The sequence below is a fragment of the Dendrobates tinctorius genome, unplaced genomic scaffold (assembly GCF_039654945.1).
Source record: "Dendrobates tinctorius isolate UK_male_01 unplaced genomic scaffold, ASM3965494v1 ptg000296l, whole genome shotgun sequence".
Classification (NCBI taxonomy): Eukaryota; Metazoa; Chordata; class Amphibia; order Anura; family Dendrobatidae; genus Dendrobates; species Dendrobates tinctorius.
The window spans coordinates 5,918,407-5,934,992 of NW_027361963.1; the positions used below are offsets into that span (position 1 = coordinate 5,918,407).

Here is a 16,586-nt window from a genome sequence, read left to right on the forward strand (position 1 = left end):
TATACAGGACGGCACTGGAGGATTCTGGGTGATGAGCGGAGAGGTGACTGCTGGGACATTATATAGGACGGCACTGGAGGATTCTGGGTGATGAGAGGAGAGGTGACTGCTGGGACATTATACAGGAGGGGACTGGAGGATTCTGGGTGATGAGCGGAGAGGTGACTGCTGGAACATTATACAGGACGGCACTGGAGGATTCTGGGTGATGAGCGGAGAGGAGACTGCTGGGACATTATACAGGACGGCACTGGAGGATTCTGGGTGATGAGCTGAGAGGTGACTGCTGGGACATTATACAGGACGGCACTGGAGGATTCTGGGTGATGAGCTGAGAGGTGACTGCTGGGACATTTTACAGGACGGCACTGGAGGATTCTGGGTGATGAGAGGAGAGGTGACTGCTGGGACATTATACAGGACGGCACTGGTGGATTCTGGGTGATGAGAGGAGAGGTGACTGCTGGGACATTATACAGCACTGGAGGATTCTGGGTGATGAGCGGAGAGGTGACTGCTGGGACATTATACAGGACGGCACTGGAGGATTCTGGGTGATGAGCGGAGAGGTGACTGCTGGGACATTATACAGGACGGCACTGGAGGATTCTGGGTGATGAGAGGAGAGGTGACTGCTAGGACATTATACAGGACGGCACTGGAGGATTCTGGGTGATGAGCGGAGAGGTGACTGCTGGGACATTATACAGGAGGGGACTGGAGGATTCTGGGTGATGAGCGGAGAGGTGACTGCTGGAACATTATACAGGACGGCACTGGAGGATTCTGGGTGATGAGCGGAGAGGAGACTGCTGGGACATTATACAGGACGGCACTGGAGGATTCTGGGTGATGAGCTGAGAGGTGACTGCTGGGACATTATACAGGACGGCACTGGAGGATTCTGGGTGATGAGCGGAGAGGTGACTGCTGGGACATTTTACAGGACGGCACTGGAGGATTCTGGGTGATGAGAGGAGAGGTGACTGCTGGGACATTATACAGGACGGCACTGGAGGATTCTGGGTGATGAGCGGAGAGGAGACTGCTGGGACATTATACAGGACGGCACTGGAGGATTCTGGGTGATGAGCGGAGAGGAGACTGCTGGGACATTTTACAGGACGGCACTGGAGGATTCCGGGTGATGAGGGGAGAGGTGACTGCTGGGACATTATACAGGACGGCACTGGAGGATTCCGGGTGATGAGAGGAGAGGTGACTGCTGGGACATTATACAGGAGAGCACTGGAGGATTCTGGGTGATGAGCGGAGAGGTGACTGCTGGGACATTATACAGGACGGCACTGGAGGATTCCGGGTGATGAGGGGAGAGGTGACTGCTGGGACATTATACAGGACGGCACTGGTGGATTCTGGGTGATGAGCGGAGAGGTGACTGCTGGTACATTATACAGGACGGCACTGGAGGATTCTGGGTGATGAGCGGAGAGGTGACTGCTGGGACATTTTACAGGACGGCACTGGAGGATTCTGGGTGATGAGCGGAGAGGAGACTGCTGGGACATTATACAGGACGGCACTGGAGGATTCTGGGTGATGAGCGGAGAGGTGACTGCTGGGACATTATACAGGACGGCACTGGAGGATTCTGGGTGATGAGCGGAGAGGTGACTGCTGGGACATTATACCGGACGGCACTGGAGGATTCTGGGTGATGAGCGGAGAGGAGACTGCTGGGACATTATACAGGACGGCACTGGAGGATTCTGGGTGATGAGCGGAGAGGTGACTGCTGGGACATTATACCGGACGGCACTGGAGGATTCTGGGTGATGAGCGGAGAGGAGACTGCTGGGACATTATTCAGGACGGCACTGGAGGATTCTGGGTGATGAGCGGAGAGGTGACTGCTGGGACATTATACATCACTGGAGGATTCTGGGTGATGAGCGGAGAGGTGACTGCTGGGACATTATACAGGACGGCACTGGAGGATTCTGGGTGATGAGCGGAGAGGTGACTGCTGGGACATTATTCAGGACGGCACTGGAGGATTCTGGGTGATGAGCGGAGAGGTGACTGCTGGGACATTATACAGGACGGCACTGGAGGATTCTGGGTGATGAGTGGAGAGGTGACTGCTGGGACATTATACAGGACGGCACTGGAGGATTCTGGGTGATGAGCGGAGAGGTGACTGCTGGGACATTATACAGGAGAGCACTGGAGGATTCTGGGTGATGAGAGGAGAGGTGACTGCTGGGACATTATTCAGGACGGCACTGGAGGATTCTGGGTGATGAGAGGAGAGGTGACTGCTGGGACATTATTCAGGACGGCACTGGAGGATTCTGGGTGATGAGCGGAGAGGTGACTGCTGGGACATTATACAGGACGGCACTGAAGGATTCTGGGTGATGAGCGGAGAGGTGACTGCTGGGACATTATACAGGACGGCACTGGAGGATTCTGGGTGATGAGCGGAGAGGTGACTGCTGGGACATTATTCAGGACGGCACTGGAGGATTCTGGGTGATGAGCGGAGAGGTGACTGCTGGGACATTATACAGGACGGCACTGGAAGATTCTGGGTGATGAGCGGAGAGGTGACTGCTGGGACATTATACAGGAGAGCACTGGAGGATTCTGGGTGATGAGAGGAGAGGTGACTGCTGGGACATTATACAGGACGGCACTGGAGGATTCTGGGTGATGAGAGGAGAGGTGACTGCTGGGACATTATTCAGGACGGCACTGGAGGATTCTGGGTGATGAGCGGAGAGGTGACTGCTGGGACATTATACAGGACGGCACTGAAGGATTCTGGGTGATGAGCGGAGAGGTGACTGCTGGGACATTATACAGGACGGCACTGGAGGATTCTGGGTGATGAGCGGAGAGGTGACTGCTGGGACATTATACAGGACGGCACTGGAGGATTCTGGGTGATGAGCGGAGAGGTGACTGCTGGGACATTATACAGGACGGCACTGGAAGATTCTGGGTGATGAGCGGAGAGGTGACTGCTGGGACATTATACAGGACAGCACTGGAAGATTCTGGGTGATGAGGGGAGAGGTGACTGCTGGGACATTATACAGGACGGCACTGGAGGATTCTGGGTGATGAGCGGAGAGGTGACTGCTGGGACATTATACTGGAGGATTCTGGGTGATGAGCGGAGAGGTGACTGCTGGGACATTATACAGCACTGGAGGATTCTGGGTGATGAGCGGAGAGGTGACTGCTGGGATATTATACAGGACTGGAGGATTCTGGGTGATGAGCGGAGAGGTGACTGCTGGGACATTACACAGGACGGCACTGGAGGATTCTGGGTGATGAGAGGAGAGGGGACTGCTGGGACATTATATAGCACTGGAGGATTCTGGGTGATGACGGTGTCGTTGTTGTCAGGTTCCTATAAGGTGTCAGGACGTCGCTGTCTATCTCTCCATGGAGGAGTGGGAGTATCTAGAAGGACACCAGGATCGGTACCTGGAGGTGATGATGGAGGAGTGCCGGCCTCTTACACCACGAGGTGAGTGACACATTTCTATAGATATTTGCTATCTCTGATCTCTGTAGTGTTTCTAAGTATACAATGATCTGGAGTGACATACAATAAACATTTAGAGCAGTGTAAGGAAGGTCAGGTTCGCATCGCGTTATTGCCATCCATTTAATGGATCCAGTAATCAGATGCGCTAACGATGATGCCCAAAATCTATTCTTTTGTATGATCGTGTTAGCGCATGGTAGCAGTGCATCGGCGTGCGTTAGTAATGGAGGTCTATGCACAGTGAACACGTCCGTTTGCTGTGCGTTCGACCTAACGTTCCCGAAAACGCAGTAGAGCGCATTTGAAGGTGCCTCACAAAGTAATGGGCCATCGCTAACACTTGCCGATTTTGACATGCGTTAGGATGTGTTAGGATAATGGATGGGAACGGGTGCGTTACATTGCGTTAGTGCCGCTTAGTAACGGATCCGTGAACCCAGCCCAGCTGCTGGTGGATCTCGCCCTCCCGCTCCTCATTCCTTTCTTATCAGTCTTGGTTTCTACTTCAGAATGGCAACGTAGGTTACTACGTCCCGACCGTCAGCAGGACCCCGCTCCGCTGCCTGTCGGCGCTGCCACATGCACTATTCCTGGCTGCAGTCTGGGCTTATGGACCTTTATGGAGGAGAAGAGGGCGGCTGCCTCTGTTGTCCGATTATTGGTGGATGCAGATTTCTGCCCTTCTCTTCCACTCCTGCTGTCAGCTGAGCCCAGACTCCACTGCTCAGGGCGCTTTACATAAATGATGTCCGATATGTCATCTCAGCAGTGTTAACCCCTGTAAAGAAGCACTCCCATCAAACTTAATATGGAAAAGAGAAGACAACTGGGTAGAAGGTAAAATTAGCAATTATGTAAGTACACAGTGCTAGATAATAATAATTTTGATAGGAGCGTTTCTTTAAAGAGTTTGTCCAAAGTGATTTTTCTCCTAAATCCCTATCTATTTAGTGCCATTTTTTAAAAACTATTTTCTAATATACTTGCATTAAAAGTTCCCTCTCTTTCCCTCCTTACACCATCTAACTTCTTTTTTATGACACTTTGTTTCCTACAGATGGATCCAGGAGGAGAAATCCACCAGAGAGATGTCCCCGTCCTCTGTATCCCCTGGACTGTGCGGAGGAGAATCACAGCATCCCGGAGGATCAACAGGTAGACGGCGCTGAGCCCTGTACCGGATCTGTATATGGGGGGAAATTTCTAATGAGGTAATAGGTTTTGGCGTTTTCTTATTAGTTAGATCTTTCCACCCTAGACCATATTGTGTCTCAGTGATGAGAAGAGCCTCTACGTCTTTCCAGCAGTGACCACATCCAGCGTGGTCTTAGATCCAGCAGTATAATCATAGAATGTTAGCGTTGGAAGGGCCCTACATCGTGTCTGATCTCCAGCTCAATGCGGGATTCACCGAACCATCTCAGACAGATGTCTGTCCAGCCTCTGTTTGAGGACTTCCATTGATGGAGAACTCACCACCTCTCGTGGCCGCCTGTTCCACTCATTGATCACCTTCACTGTCAAAGAGGTTTTCCTAATACCTAACTTGTATCTTCTCCCTTTCAGTTTCATTCCATTGCTTCTCGTGTTTCCATGTGCACATGAGGATAATGATCCCTCTACACTGTGACAGCCCTTCAGCTATTTGTAGACAGCTATTAAGTCTCCTCTTAGTCTTCTTTTTTGCAAGCTAAACATTCCCAGATCCTATAACCGTTCCTCGTACTTTGCAGTCCGCTCAGCATCTTGGTTGCTCTTCTCTGTACTTGCTCCAGGTTTTCAATGTCACGGTGTGACCTGTCCTCTATGCCACGACTCGCAGGACGGCACTAATACCAGGACAAACAAGGGGAACACCGGGGAAATCAGGTACAACGGTGGGCCCTGCACTAGGGAACGGGGACGTGGAGACCTCCTGCACTCCCCTGAGCCAGTGTCCCTGCACTCCTCACGTTCCCTATACAGGCTCTTCACCTGTCGCCGAGCTGGATACCTTAACCCCTAGCTCACCCTGCACCTATCCCTTACTAGTGAGCTGGATGGTGCAGAGACTAATCCCACCGCTGCACTAATACACACACAAGGAAAAATATACAAACAGGGAAAACACCACTTAGCTTTGCTCTGTTGCTATTGCTCCCAGCAACAGAGTCCGGCACTCGAATACAGCTTTCCTCCTGAATCGCTGTTAATCCAAAGCTCTTACTGAGCTGCAAGGAACTCCTCTCTATAACTCCTTTCACCACCCATGGTTGGTTGGGAATAAACAATATCACCAACAGTGATTGCAACCACCTGACACACCTTTATAGGTAGGAGCCAGGGCTATCACACCTGCTAGTAATTCACGTGTAATAACGTTAGCGGCCACCCGGGGGCAAAACTAGAACTAAAACTACAATGTAATAACGCTAGCGGCCACCGGGGGCAAAATTAACTTTAAGCCAAAAGCTTAAAGGAAAAGAAAAGGTTACTTGTGCTAAATCTGTCACAATCCAGCATGGATCGTGACAGTACCGTCCCTCAATGAGGGGCCTCTGGACTCTGAAGACCGCTCCTCATCAGAAAACCACCTACAGTGGGGACGCCCAGGTCCAGAGTTCACTCCAGCAACTACCTGATCTTCAGGTTTATGACAAACGTGCGCCGCTGGTAGTGGCAATGTATGCTCCGGAGGCACCACACATCTCCAAAGTGCCGACCTGGGGAACGAGTTGGGTATGGGCAAGTTTGGAGGTAACTCCAGCTGGTAAGTCTCCGGGCCAAGGATGGCCGACACCAGATATGGCCCAATCACCTGAAAATTCCAGACCCCCGCAACACACTTCCACTGGATGTTTTTGGTGGCCACCCATACATACTCGTTCACACACAGGTCCGGACCTGAACGTTTATTGCCACACATTCGTTTGCCATCAGATGGTGAACTCATTATGGAACTGACAACAGAGGCGTCCCCCTGTATCATCACACTCACACCCCCCGCAATTCACAGAGGGTACCACCACCCTCCGACCCCTCCTACTACGAGGCCTGCGCCTCTCAGGGTTCGCTATTGGCGAGGGTTGAGACTTGACCCTACTCTCCAGCAGCACCTCTGCTGACCTCACTGGAGAGGAAGGGGACATATGCAGAGAGACGGCAGAGACAGTAGCCCCCAGGCAGCAGCTCTAAATAAAGTACAATGTAATAACGCTAGCGGCCACCGGGGGCAAAACTAACTTTAAGCTAAAAGCTTAAAGGAAAAAAAAGGTTACTTGTGCTAAATCTGTCACAATCCAGCATGGATCGTGACATTCAATGTCTTTTTCACAATGTGGTGCCCAGAACTGGACACAGTATTCCAGATGAGGCCTGACCAAGGAGGAGTAGAGGGGGATAATGAGTTCACGTGATCTAGACTCTATGCTTCTCTTAATACATCCTAGAACTGTCTTTGCCTTTTTTGCTGCTGCGTCACGCTGTTGACTCGTGCAGTCTGCGATCTATTAGCATACCCAAGTCTTTTCACATGTGCTGTTGCTTAGTTCTATTCCACCCATCCTATAGATGTAATTTTTGTTTTTCTTGCCAAGATAAAAAAAAAAGCAAACACAAAGATTGAGCTTGACTTGAGTTGGTACACAAAAAAGTGAGCAAAAACCCTGCTGTAACTGAGTAAATAAAAGGCAAAAAGTGCATTTAAATAACAGTTTTTAGTAATACTTTTTTTTATTAAAAATATAGCATAAAAGCCATCCCACCACCTCAAGGTAACTCTGATTGGGACAGTCCTACAGCACTTTTTGTTTTTTATTTACTTAGTTACAGCAGGGCTTTTGCGCACTTTTTCTCTTGTAGGTTTTCTTGCCAAGATGTAGAATCTTGCATTTCTCCATATTAAATACCATTCTATTAGTTGCTGCCTATTGTTCAAGCTTATCTAGATCCTTCTGAATCATTTCTGTCTTCTCTAGTGTACACTATCCCTCCTACCTTTGCATCGTCTACAAATTTGATTAGTTTACCTTCAGTTCCCTTATCTAGATCATTTATAAAAATATTGAACAAGACCAGGGCCAGGACAGAGCCTTGTGGTACCCCACTTTAAATATTCTTTCAATTGGAGGTGCAACTATTTATTACCACTTTTTGCCGATGTCGAGATATACTATAACTACCACATTTCCCTGATCCACCCAGTCAGTGATTTCATCATAGAAGGAAATTAGATTAATCTGGCATGACTTGTTTTCTACAAACCCATGCTGGCTCTGGTTAATTACTGTGTTCTTATCCAGGTACTTACATACATGCTGTTTAATAATTTGTTCACATATCTTTCCTGGTATAGTACTAAGACCCACTAGCCTGTAATGTAATTTCCTGGCTCTATCTTCTTTCCTTTTTTAAAGATGGGGACAACATTTGCCCTTCTCTAATCTTCTGGGACTTCTCCTGTTCTCCAGGATTTTTCAAAGATTCTGGATGGTGGTTCTGCAGTTTCCTCTGCTAACTCAGCACCCTAGGACGTAATTCATCTATACCAGATTTTTATTCATTTAAATTAGCCAAGTGTTCCCTCAGCATCTCTCTAATGTCCATATTTTGTGGAGTTTATGGCTCCAACAGAGTAATACAGGTAAGAGGCAAATATGGACACAATAGTGATATCCACCAATACAAACTATTAAGTGAGGAAGCCATTCTAATCAACATTTTTATGACATTTATGTGTAAGACTTACTCTTGACACGTTCACATTTTGACATCATTCTTTGAGTGAGAAATGGACTAAATATACAGCGATGAGCGTAACAAATAATCAAGTCTCCTACGAAGTAGAAACTGTCAGTGAGCCCTTACTTTTGCCAAAAAAGTGGAGTCTGAGTTAGGAATCCACCTGGAAAGATGGCAGAACGGTAGGCTGCTAATAGAACAAGTTATGTACGTGGCGGCTTCTGAGGATGTTTGTTGCTTGGATTTAGTGACCTTTGAAGATCCTTTGGTGATAGTGGAAGATTCCCTTTGTTCTGGCCAGGCAGTCACTGACCGGTCGGCACACAGCGGTGTTCTTGTATTTGTGGCTGTGTACGATATTTGAGAAATGCGTCTTTTTAATGATCAATGTGAAGGCAGGTCCTCGCGTCTTTACGGACTCATTGGTTCGTCTTTTACTCATCATTTTTTTTCTGTTTTTACACAAAGTAAGTTATTTTCATCAGTGCTACGAATCCGATTTCTTCCTTATTTTTTCCTTGTCTGTTTGTACAATCCGTACGTCGTTCCATTAGCTGGAATGGGCAGTTTCCTAATCTGTGCGTCGTCTTCTGCTCAGTGATAAATATTGCCATTTCAACCAAACTCTCAGATGTCTTAGTTTTTCAGGGGGGTGACGGAAGGTTTCTGACCACTCGTCCCCTAAAGATATGGATAGAACACACGCGTGAAACTCAGACATGTGACTGTGACTTTGCCTCCTTATCTCCATTATTGTACTGAATTGTTACATCTATATATCAAATCAGGAGGAAGAGCTGACGATTATTAAAGTGGAAGAAGTAGAAGTGGAAGACGACGACGAAGAAGAAGAAGAAAGGATGAATGATGGAGAAGAGGAAACTCTAGCAGATGTTGCCACTGGTATGTAATTGTGACGGCGTTTGCGGATGGTGACTGGGCAGTGTGATGATGACCATAGAAAGAAAGGTCAGAGCTTTCTGGAGGAGAGGTTACACGTTGGAGCTTATGTTAAAGTAACGCATTAAAGGGTTTTTGTGTTCTGTAGTGAAGAACCTTAGCTGAATGTAAAAGCCTCAGGTGTTCTGTGTATTCTGTCCTGAAGGATTCTCTGCTAAGTGTTTTCCTCCGAGTAACCAATTCACAGCAATAACCCTTACAGTTATCATAAAATCCAAAAACTTTATTACAAAATATATTTATTTAAAAATTACCCTTAGATACTATTACTATTGCATCACACCACCACCAGCAGATTGATAACCATAGGGAGGTGCCTATCCCTACACTGACCTGCTTTACCCTGCCTAGCATGCGGAGGTTGGCACCCTATGACCTGCGCAGTGGCGCCCCCGGTGCACAGCGGCTCTCCCTGCTATCCCTATAAATCCCTCATAGGCGGGGATGTGAAAAAGGCAGGACAAGTAGAAAGTTGAAGAAGGAATTGAATGTCTTCGTTGTAATAAATTCTAAATGAAAAAATTGTTGGCTTCTTGATACTTAATTTGTATTGGTCACCTGCATAACTCTTTCTATACAGAAGATCCTACTTGGTCTTGAATGGATCTACAGACTATTCTTCCTCTAGGTCTGCTTATATACTGACTATGGACAATGTTACTATAGTTCTTTCTGCTTACTATAACAAAAATATTGCCAGTATACCCTAAATTATCGAGTTCATGTAGCCTCCTGGGACCATAGAGATAGAGGTTTTTCAGTCGATATATATGAGGAAGAGAGAAGCCTACAGGGACCACTATGTTCATATATCCATGTATCGTGGTGTTTTCACAAAATAACCCTGAGTAGATCTGCTGAGGATAGATTAATAATTTCTATTGATTTTTATGATAGATTTATAATCCATAATAAATATATTTTGTAATAAAGTTTTTTGGGTTTTGTGATAACTGTGAGGGTTTTTGCTGTGAATTGGTTACTTAAATTGCCCCTACGATAATACTTTAAAGGGAATCTGTCACCCATATTTAGTGATATCATATATTGTGCGTCCCATAAGGATTCTATGAGGGCGTTTGACTCCCCCCGACCCCGCACCTTTGAGGCATAAATACCTTTTTAGCTGGTTGGAGATGCATGCAAATCGCCACGGTCCGGTCCGATGGGCGTGTATTTTCCAACTCGGCCTATGCCCCGGAAGTCTTCACATGCAGGACACACTTCCGGGGCATAGACCGTGCTGGAAAATACCGGCGCTTGCGCAGTAGCGATTATAGGCATCGCCCACAGTCGGGCAAAGCATACTGCGCAGGCGCCGGGGGCCTTTACCTTGCACAAGCGCGGAAACCAACGGTGTCTGTGGTATTCACAGACAAGGATGACGTGAAGCAAGCCGAGGGGGGGGGGGGGGGGAGACCACTAAGCCACGCCCATCGGACCGGACCGCGGCGATTTGCATGCATCCCCAACAAGCTAAAAAAAAGTATTTATGCCTCAAAGGTGCGGGGTCGGGGGGAGAGTCAAAGGCCTGAATAGAATCCTTATGGGATGCACAATTTAGTGATATCTTTACATGATATCACTAAATATGGGTGACAGATTCCCTTTAAAACTGTGAATAAAGTGTTTGTCTCCGAGGCAGCAGTTGTGGTGAACACTAATAAACGCTACCATTAATGGCTGCGTTCTGAAAAGAAAGTTACCACTGATCGGCAGCTCCCTTACAGTTTTACGCTTCCAGCCATAAAAATGTAAGGAGAAATCCCACCGGCCCCACTCATCAGGGTTCACAGAACCAGGCTCCTCAGATGGCTGGAGGTCATCTACAGCCGCAGGCAGTTTTGCAGTATGTTGTTGTGTGAGTTAAAGAGGTTTTCCAGTTTTAGAAGGCAGCTCTTCCCTACTGGGTTTTACACACCCTTCCCGAGTCCGGAGCGGAACCTCTGCCACTGCTCCCGGTGTCCGGCCAGTAACCGAGCTGAGCAGCTTGTGCCGTCAGGTTGCTGCTGAGCTCAGTTATTGGCTGCAGCGGTATCAGAGTGAAGATGGTGCTACAGACACCAGAGAACCAGCGCTGGGCCCAGGGAGGGTGAGTAAGGCAGAGGCTTTTTGGTGTTGTTTTTTTATAGACAAACTGCTGTTTCCGAAATTGAAAAACCTCTTTAAGATCAGAGACGCGACAGATGGATGATGTCCAGTTCTGAGCTCCTGTTGTGTCGATCTCTCAGCGTATTGTCTGAGAAAGCTCCAAATCCAGAAGTCTGCATTAAACAAATAATCTGAGCAAACCTGTTGGGGTCTGTGCACACGTTACTTGCTGCAGAAATTTCTGCACCAGTTCTGCTTCTCCGGGAAGGAAACGCGTGGCATAAAATCAGCACATTTTTGCAGCAGATTTTTCCCTACTTATTAGTATAAATGAAATCTTGTAGCAAAGATGCTGAAAGAATTGACAATGCAGATCTAAAAGTGCAAGGAAACAATAAGCAATGTGTGCATGAGCCTTCCGGATTCTCATTCATTAGCGGGTTCTAGGAAATCCTTCAGGCTTTGTAATAGTCAGATGTTGGTTCAATGCACGTGCTACATTAGTGTCTAAAGCAAAACTGTATTACACAGTCCAGCCTCTGCCTGCAAGGTAGATCTGATCCTGGCAATTTAACCCCTTAGGTGCCGCTATCAATAACCAACCAATTCTGTGTCTTAGACCACGCCAGATGTCATGTAACTTAGGTGGGCTGTAATGCCTTGCAATGCTCCGTTCCATGGCAACCTTGTAAGCAATCAATCAATGCTTCATTTTTGGGACCATTACAGATTCTGATTGATCCCCTGACTGTCTGATCCGCTCCATCCTTAGGACACTGTATAATAACATGGAGAGCTGGTGGCGGTCTGGTTATGGGTCCTTATGGATTCAGCCGGAGATGTGCGCTTTGCCTCGGATCACATTATCTTGTTCAAAGTAGTCTATGCCCATGATTAATCCAAAATTAATAATTAATTATTTAATATTAATATCGTTAGTGAAAATCTGAAGTGATGGGGCCGCACGAGTTGGCAGAAAATAGACCTGATTGCTATATAGGGTTGTGCTTTTCACATAGTTTAGTTCTGTCAAGTCATGGTGTAGACTAGAGCCATGCTTTTTTTTCCATTTACACATTTTACATTGTTATACAAAGCTTCATAAGTCTGAAATCATACCTGCAGTTTTATTTGTGGTAGCACTTGATGCAGTGTTTTGCAGCAAACAGGAACGGCATGTACATCACCTTCTTGCAGAATCCACTTTTGGTTTAGTTGAAAATAACTCCATAAAATACTGCATGTGTGTTTCCAGCCTAATAAGAACAGTTACAAAAGTGCTTATTCTGTCATTTTTTATTTATAAATTACAATTATTATTTTTTTTTTTTTTTTTTTTTACATTTTTCACAGAAAATTCCAGTAAGAATTCAAAAGGGAATGTAATGTCATTGGCCAATTATATAAGAGAAGATGAAGATGCCATACAAGAAAGCTTCATTACCTTTAATGTACATGCAGGGGAGAAGCCATACTCATGTTCAGAATGTGGGAAATGTTTTAGAGATAAATCAAGTCTTGTTATTCATATACGAATCCATACAGGAGAGAAGCCATTTTCATGTTCACAATGTGAGAAATGCTTTATTTCTAATGCTAGACTTCGGGATCATCACAAAAGTCACACAGGAACAAAGCCTTTCTCCTGTTTAGAATGCGGTAAATGTTTTAGAGATAAATCAAGTCTTCTTATACATAAAAGAATTCACACAGGGGAGAAACCCTTCTCCTGTTCAGAATGTGGGAAATGCTTTACATATAAATCAGCTGTAGTTAAACATAAAAGAACACACACAGGGGAGAAACCGTTTTCCTGTTCATTATGTCAAAAGTCCTTTACAGATCAGTCAGATTTTGTTAAGCATGAGAGAGGTCACACTTCTGCAAAAATTTATTGTTCAGAATGTGGAAAATGTTTTGCACATAAATCAAGCCTTGTTAAACACCAGAGACTTCATACAGGAGATAAGCTGTATTCATGTTCAGAATGTGGAAAACGTTTTATAAGTAAATCGATTCTTCTTAAACATCAGAGATTTCATACAGGCGAGAAGCCATTTTCGTGTTCACATTGTGGGAAATGTTTTGCACAAAAATCAGACCTTGTTAGACACCAGAGAAGTCACACAGGGGAGAAACCATATTCATGTTTAGAATGTGGGAAATGTTTTAGAAACAAGTCAAATCTTGTTATACATGAGAGAATTCACACCGGAAAGAAGCCATATTCATGTTCAGAATGTGGGAAATGTTTTACACAGAAAACAGAACTTGTTACACACCAGAGAATTCACACAGGGGAGAAACCCTATTCATGTACTGAATGTGGGAGTTGTTTTAGCGTTAAATCAGATCTTGTTAAACACCAGAAAATTCACACAGGAGAGAAGATTTATTCATGTTCAGAATGTGGGAAATGTTTTATAAGTAAATCAAATCTTGGTAGACATGAGAGAGTTCACACAGGGGAGAAGCCGTTTCCATGTAAAGAATGTGGGAAGTGTTTTACCAGTAAATCAGATCTCATTACACATCAGAGAATTCACACAGGGGAGAAACCGTACTCATGTTCACAATGTGCAAAGTGTTTTACAGATAAATCATATCTTATTAAACATGAGAGAATTCATACTGGGGAGAAGCCATATTCATGTTCACATTGTGAGAAGTGCTTTACTGTTAAATCAGATCTAGTTAAACACGAGAGAATTCACACAGGAGAGAAGCCATATTCATGTTTAGAATGTGGAAAGTCTTTTAAAGTTAAATCAGATCTTGTGAAACATCAGAGAATTCACACAAGAGAGAAGCCATATTCTTGTTCAGAATGTGGGAAATGTTTTATTTCTAAAGTCAAACTTTTAAATCACGAGAAAAGTCACACACTGAAGTTATTTTAACGTTGTGTAGGGTCTTTTTTTTCAATAAAAATATTTAACATATCAGGTTTTATCAGTTTATCAAATCCTTTTAAAAGTTCAATTCTCCATTGCTCTCGTACCCCACACGTTTGCTGTATCTGCCATCTTGCCGTTTTTCAATTGCATCTTTGTTTCTTATAGCACATTGGCACTTCTATTCTCACCTTTCCTCTTCACCCAACCTTGTCAGCTATGAAATGTACCCACCGATATTTCACTTTTGTAACCGGAATGGTGGAACCACTGTGCCATTGTCTGAGGATAGCCTGGAGGGGTGTGCCTAGGTGAGCACCTGGCTTTTCAGCTTGGCTCTCAATGAACATCAGGTATTACTCCAGGACAGACCACAGACGCACGGCAGCTGACCACCTAGGGACTGACAGCTGGAATGGCCTGGAAATAACAGCTGATGCAGTCAGGCAGTGGCAGGTGCGGACTGGGACGGCTGATATACAGACTGGCACAGCAAGTGCTGGCGGATCTAGCTAATGTACAGAGTGGCACGGCAGGTGCAGGTGGGTCCAGCTGTAATACAAATTGGCATGGCTGGTGCAGGCAGGTCCGGCTTTTGTACAGATTGGCACAGCTGGTGCAGGCGGGTCCAGCTGTTGTACAAGTTGGTACAGCAAATACAGGTGGATAAGGCTGTAATACAGACTGACAAGGCAAGTACTAGCAAGGTGGTTAGGAACAAACAGATACTAGTGGGACTAGCGGACAGGGACCTGAGAAAATTAGCAAGCGTATTTAGGAAGACAACTTTGCATAGGCACCTTCATGCAGGTGGAGGTGCCTTAAATAACAACTGTCTCCCAGCTATTGGCTGGAGACACTTTAGGACGGGGGCAACAGGTGCCCTAAGCACAGTGCCCTTGAATCAACCTACTACGAAGGTGGGGCAGGGGTCTTTTGGGTGAGTGAATGTGCATGTGGTTCCAGGGGTTGGTGTACACATGTTAAAAGTAGTTTTGGGGGGCAAATACAGTAGTGACCAAAAGTTTGGACACACCTTCTCATTCAAAATGTTTTCTTTATTTTCATGACTATGAAAATTGTAGATTCACTCTGAAGGCATCAAAACTATGAATTAACACATGTGGAATTATATAATTAACAAAAAAGTGTGAAACAACTGAAAATATGTCTTATATTCTAGGTTCTTCAAAGTAGCCACCTTTTGCTTTGATTACTGCTTTGCACACTCTTGGCATTCTCTTGATGAGCTTCAAGAGGTAGTCACCGGAAATGGTCTTCCAACAGTCTTGAAGGAGTTCCCAGAGATGCTTAGCACTTGTTGGCCCTTTTGCCTTCACTCTGCGGTCCAGCTCAGCCCAAACCATCTCGATTGGGTTCAGGTCTGGTGACTGTGGAGGCCAGGTCATCTGGCGTAGCACCCCATCACTCTCCTTCTTGGTCAAATAGCCCTAACACAGCCTGGAGGTGTGTTTGAGGTCATTGTCCTGTTGAAAAATAAATGCTGGCCCAACTAAACACAAACCGGATGGAATAGCATGCCGCTGCAAGATGCTGTGGTAGCCATGCTGGTTCAGTATGCCTTCAATTTTGAATAGATCCCCAACAGTGTCACCAGCAAAGCACCCCCACACCATCTCACCTCCTCCATGCTTCACAGTGGGAACCAGGCATGTAGAGTCCATCCGTTCACCTTTTCTGCATCGCACAAAGACATGGTGGTTGGAACCAAAGATCTCAAATTTGGACTCATCAGACCAAAGCACAGATTTCCACTGGTCTAATGTCCATTCCTTGTGTTCTTTAGCCCAAACAAGTCTCTCCTGTCTGTGGCCTGTCCTTAGCAGTGGTTTCATAGCAGCTATTTTACTATGAAGGCCTGCTGCACAAAGTCTCCTCTTAACAGTTGTTGTAGAGATGTGCCTGCTGCTAGAACTCAGTGTGGCATTGACCTGGTCTCTAATCTGAGCTGCTGTTACCTGCGATTTCTGAGGCTGGTGACTCGGATGAACTTATCCTCCGCAGCAGAGGTGACTCTTGGTCTTCCTTTCCTGGGGCGGTCCTCATGTGAGCCAGTTTCTTTGTAGCGCTTGATGGTTTTTGCCACTGCACTTGGGGACACTTTCAAAGTTTTCCCAATTTTTCAGACTGACTGACCTTCATTTCTTAAAGTAATGATGGCCACTCGTTTTTCTTTACTTAGCTGCTTTTATCTTGCCATAACAAAAATTCTAACAGTCTATTCAGTAGGACTATCAGCTGTGTATCCACCAGACTTCTGCACAACACAACTGATGGTCCCAACCCCACTTATAAGGCAAGAAATCCCACATTAAACCTGACGGGGCACACCTGTGAAGTGAAAACCATTTCCGGTGACTACCTCTTGAAGCTCA

General features: G+C 45.9%; 1 protein-coding gene across 3 annotated transcripts in view; it reads left to right on the forward strand.

Moving 5' to 3' along the window:
* LOC141073067 (uncharacterized) overlaps positions 1-16,586 on the forward strand; it is a 184,638-nt gene that overhangs the window by 89,390 nt on the left and 78,662 nt on the right. The window contains exons 4-7 of one of the 3 annotated variants that reach the window (XM_073560392.1): positions 3,382-3,505; positions 4,584-4,681; positions 9,034-9,148; positions 12,650-14,173. The exons of 1 other annotated variant lie outside the window; for it this stretch is intronic. In XM_073560392.1, the coding sequence (XP_073416493.1) occupies positions 3,382-3,505; positions 4,584-4,681; positions 9,034-9,148; positions 12,650-14,173 (1,861 nt within the window). Of the gene's footprint in view, positions 1-3,381; positions 3,506-4,583; positions 4,682-9,033; positions 9,149-12,649; positions 14,239-16,586 lie in introns of those variants that run through there. One more of the 3 variants, XM_073560390.1, reaches the window with a different exon arrangement.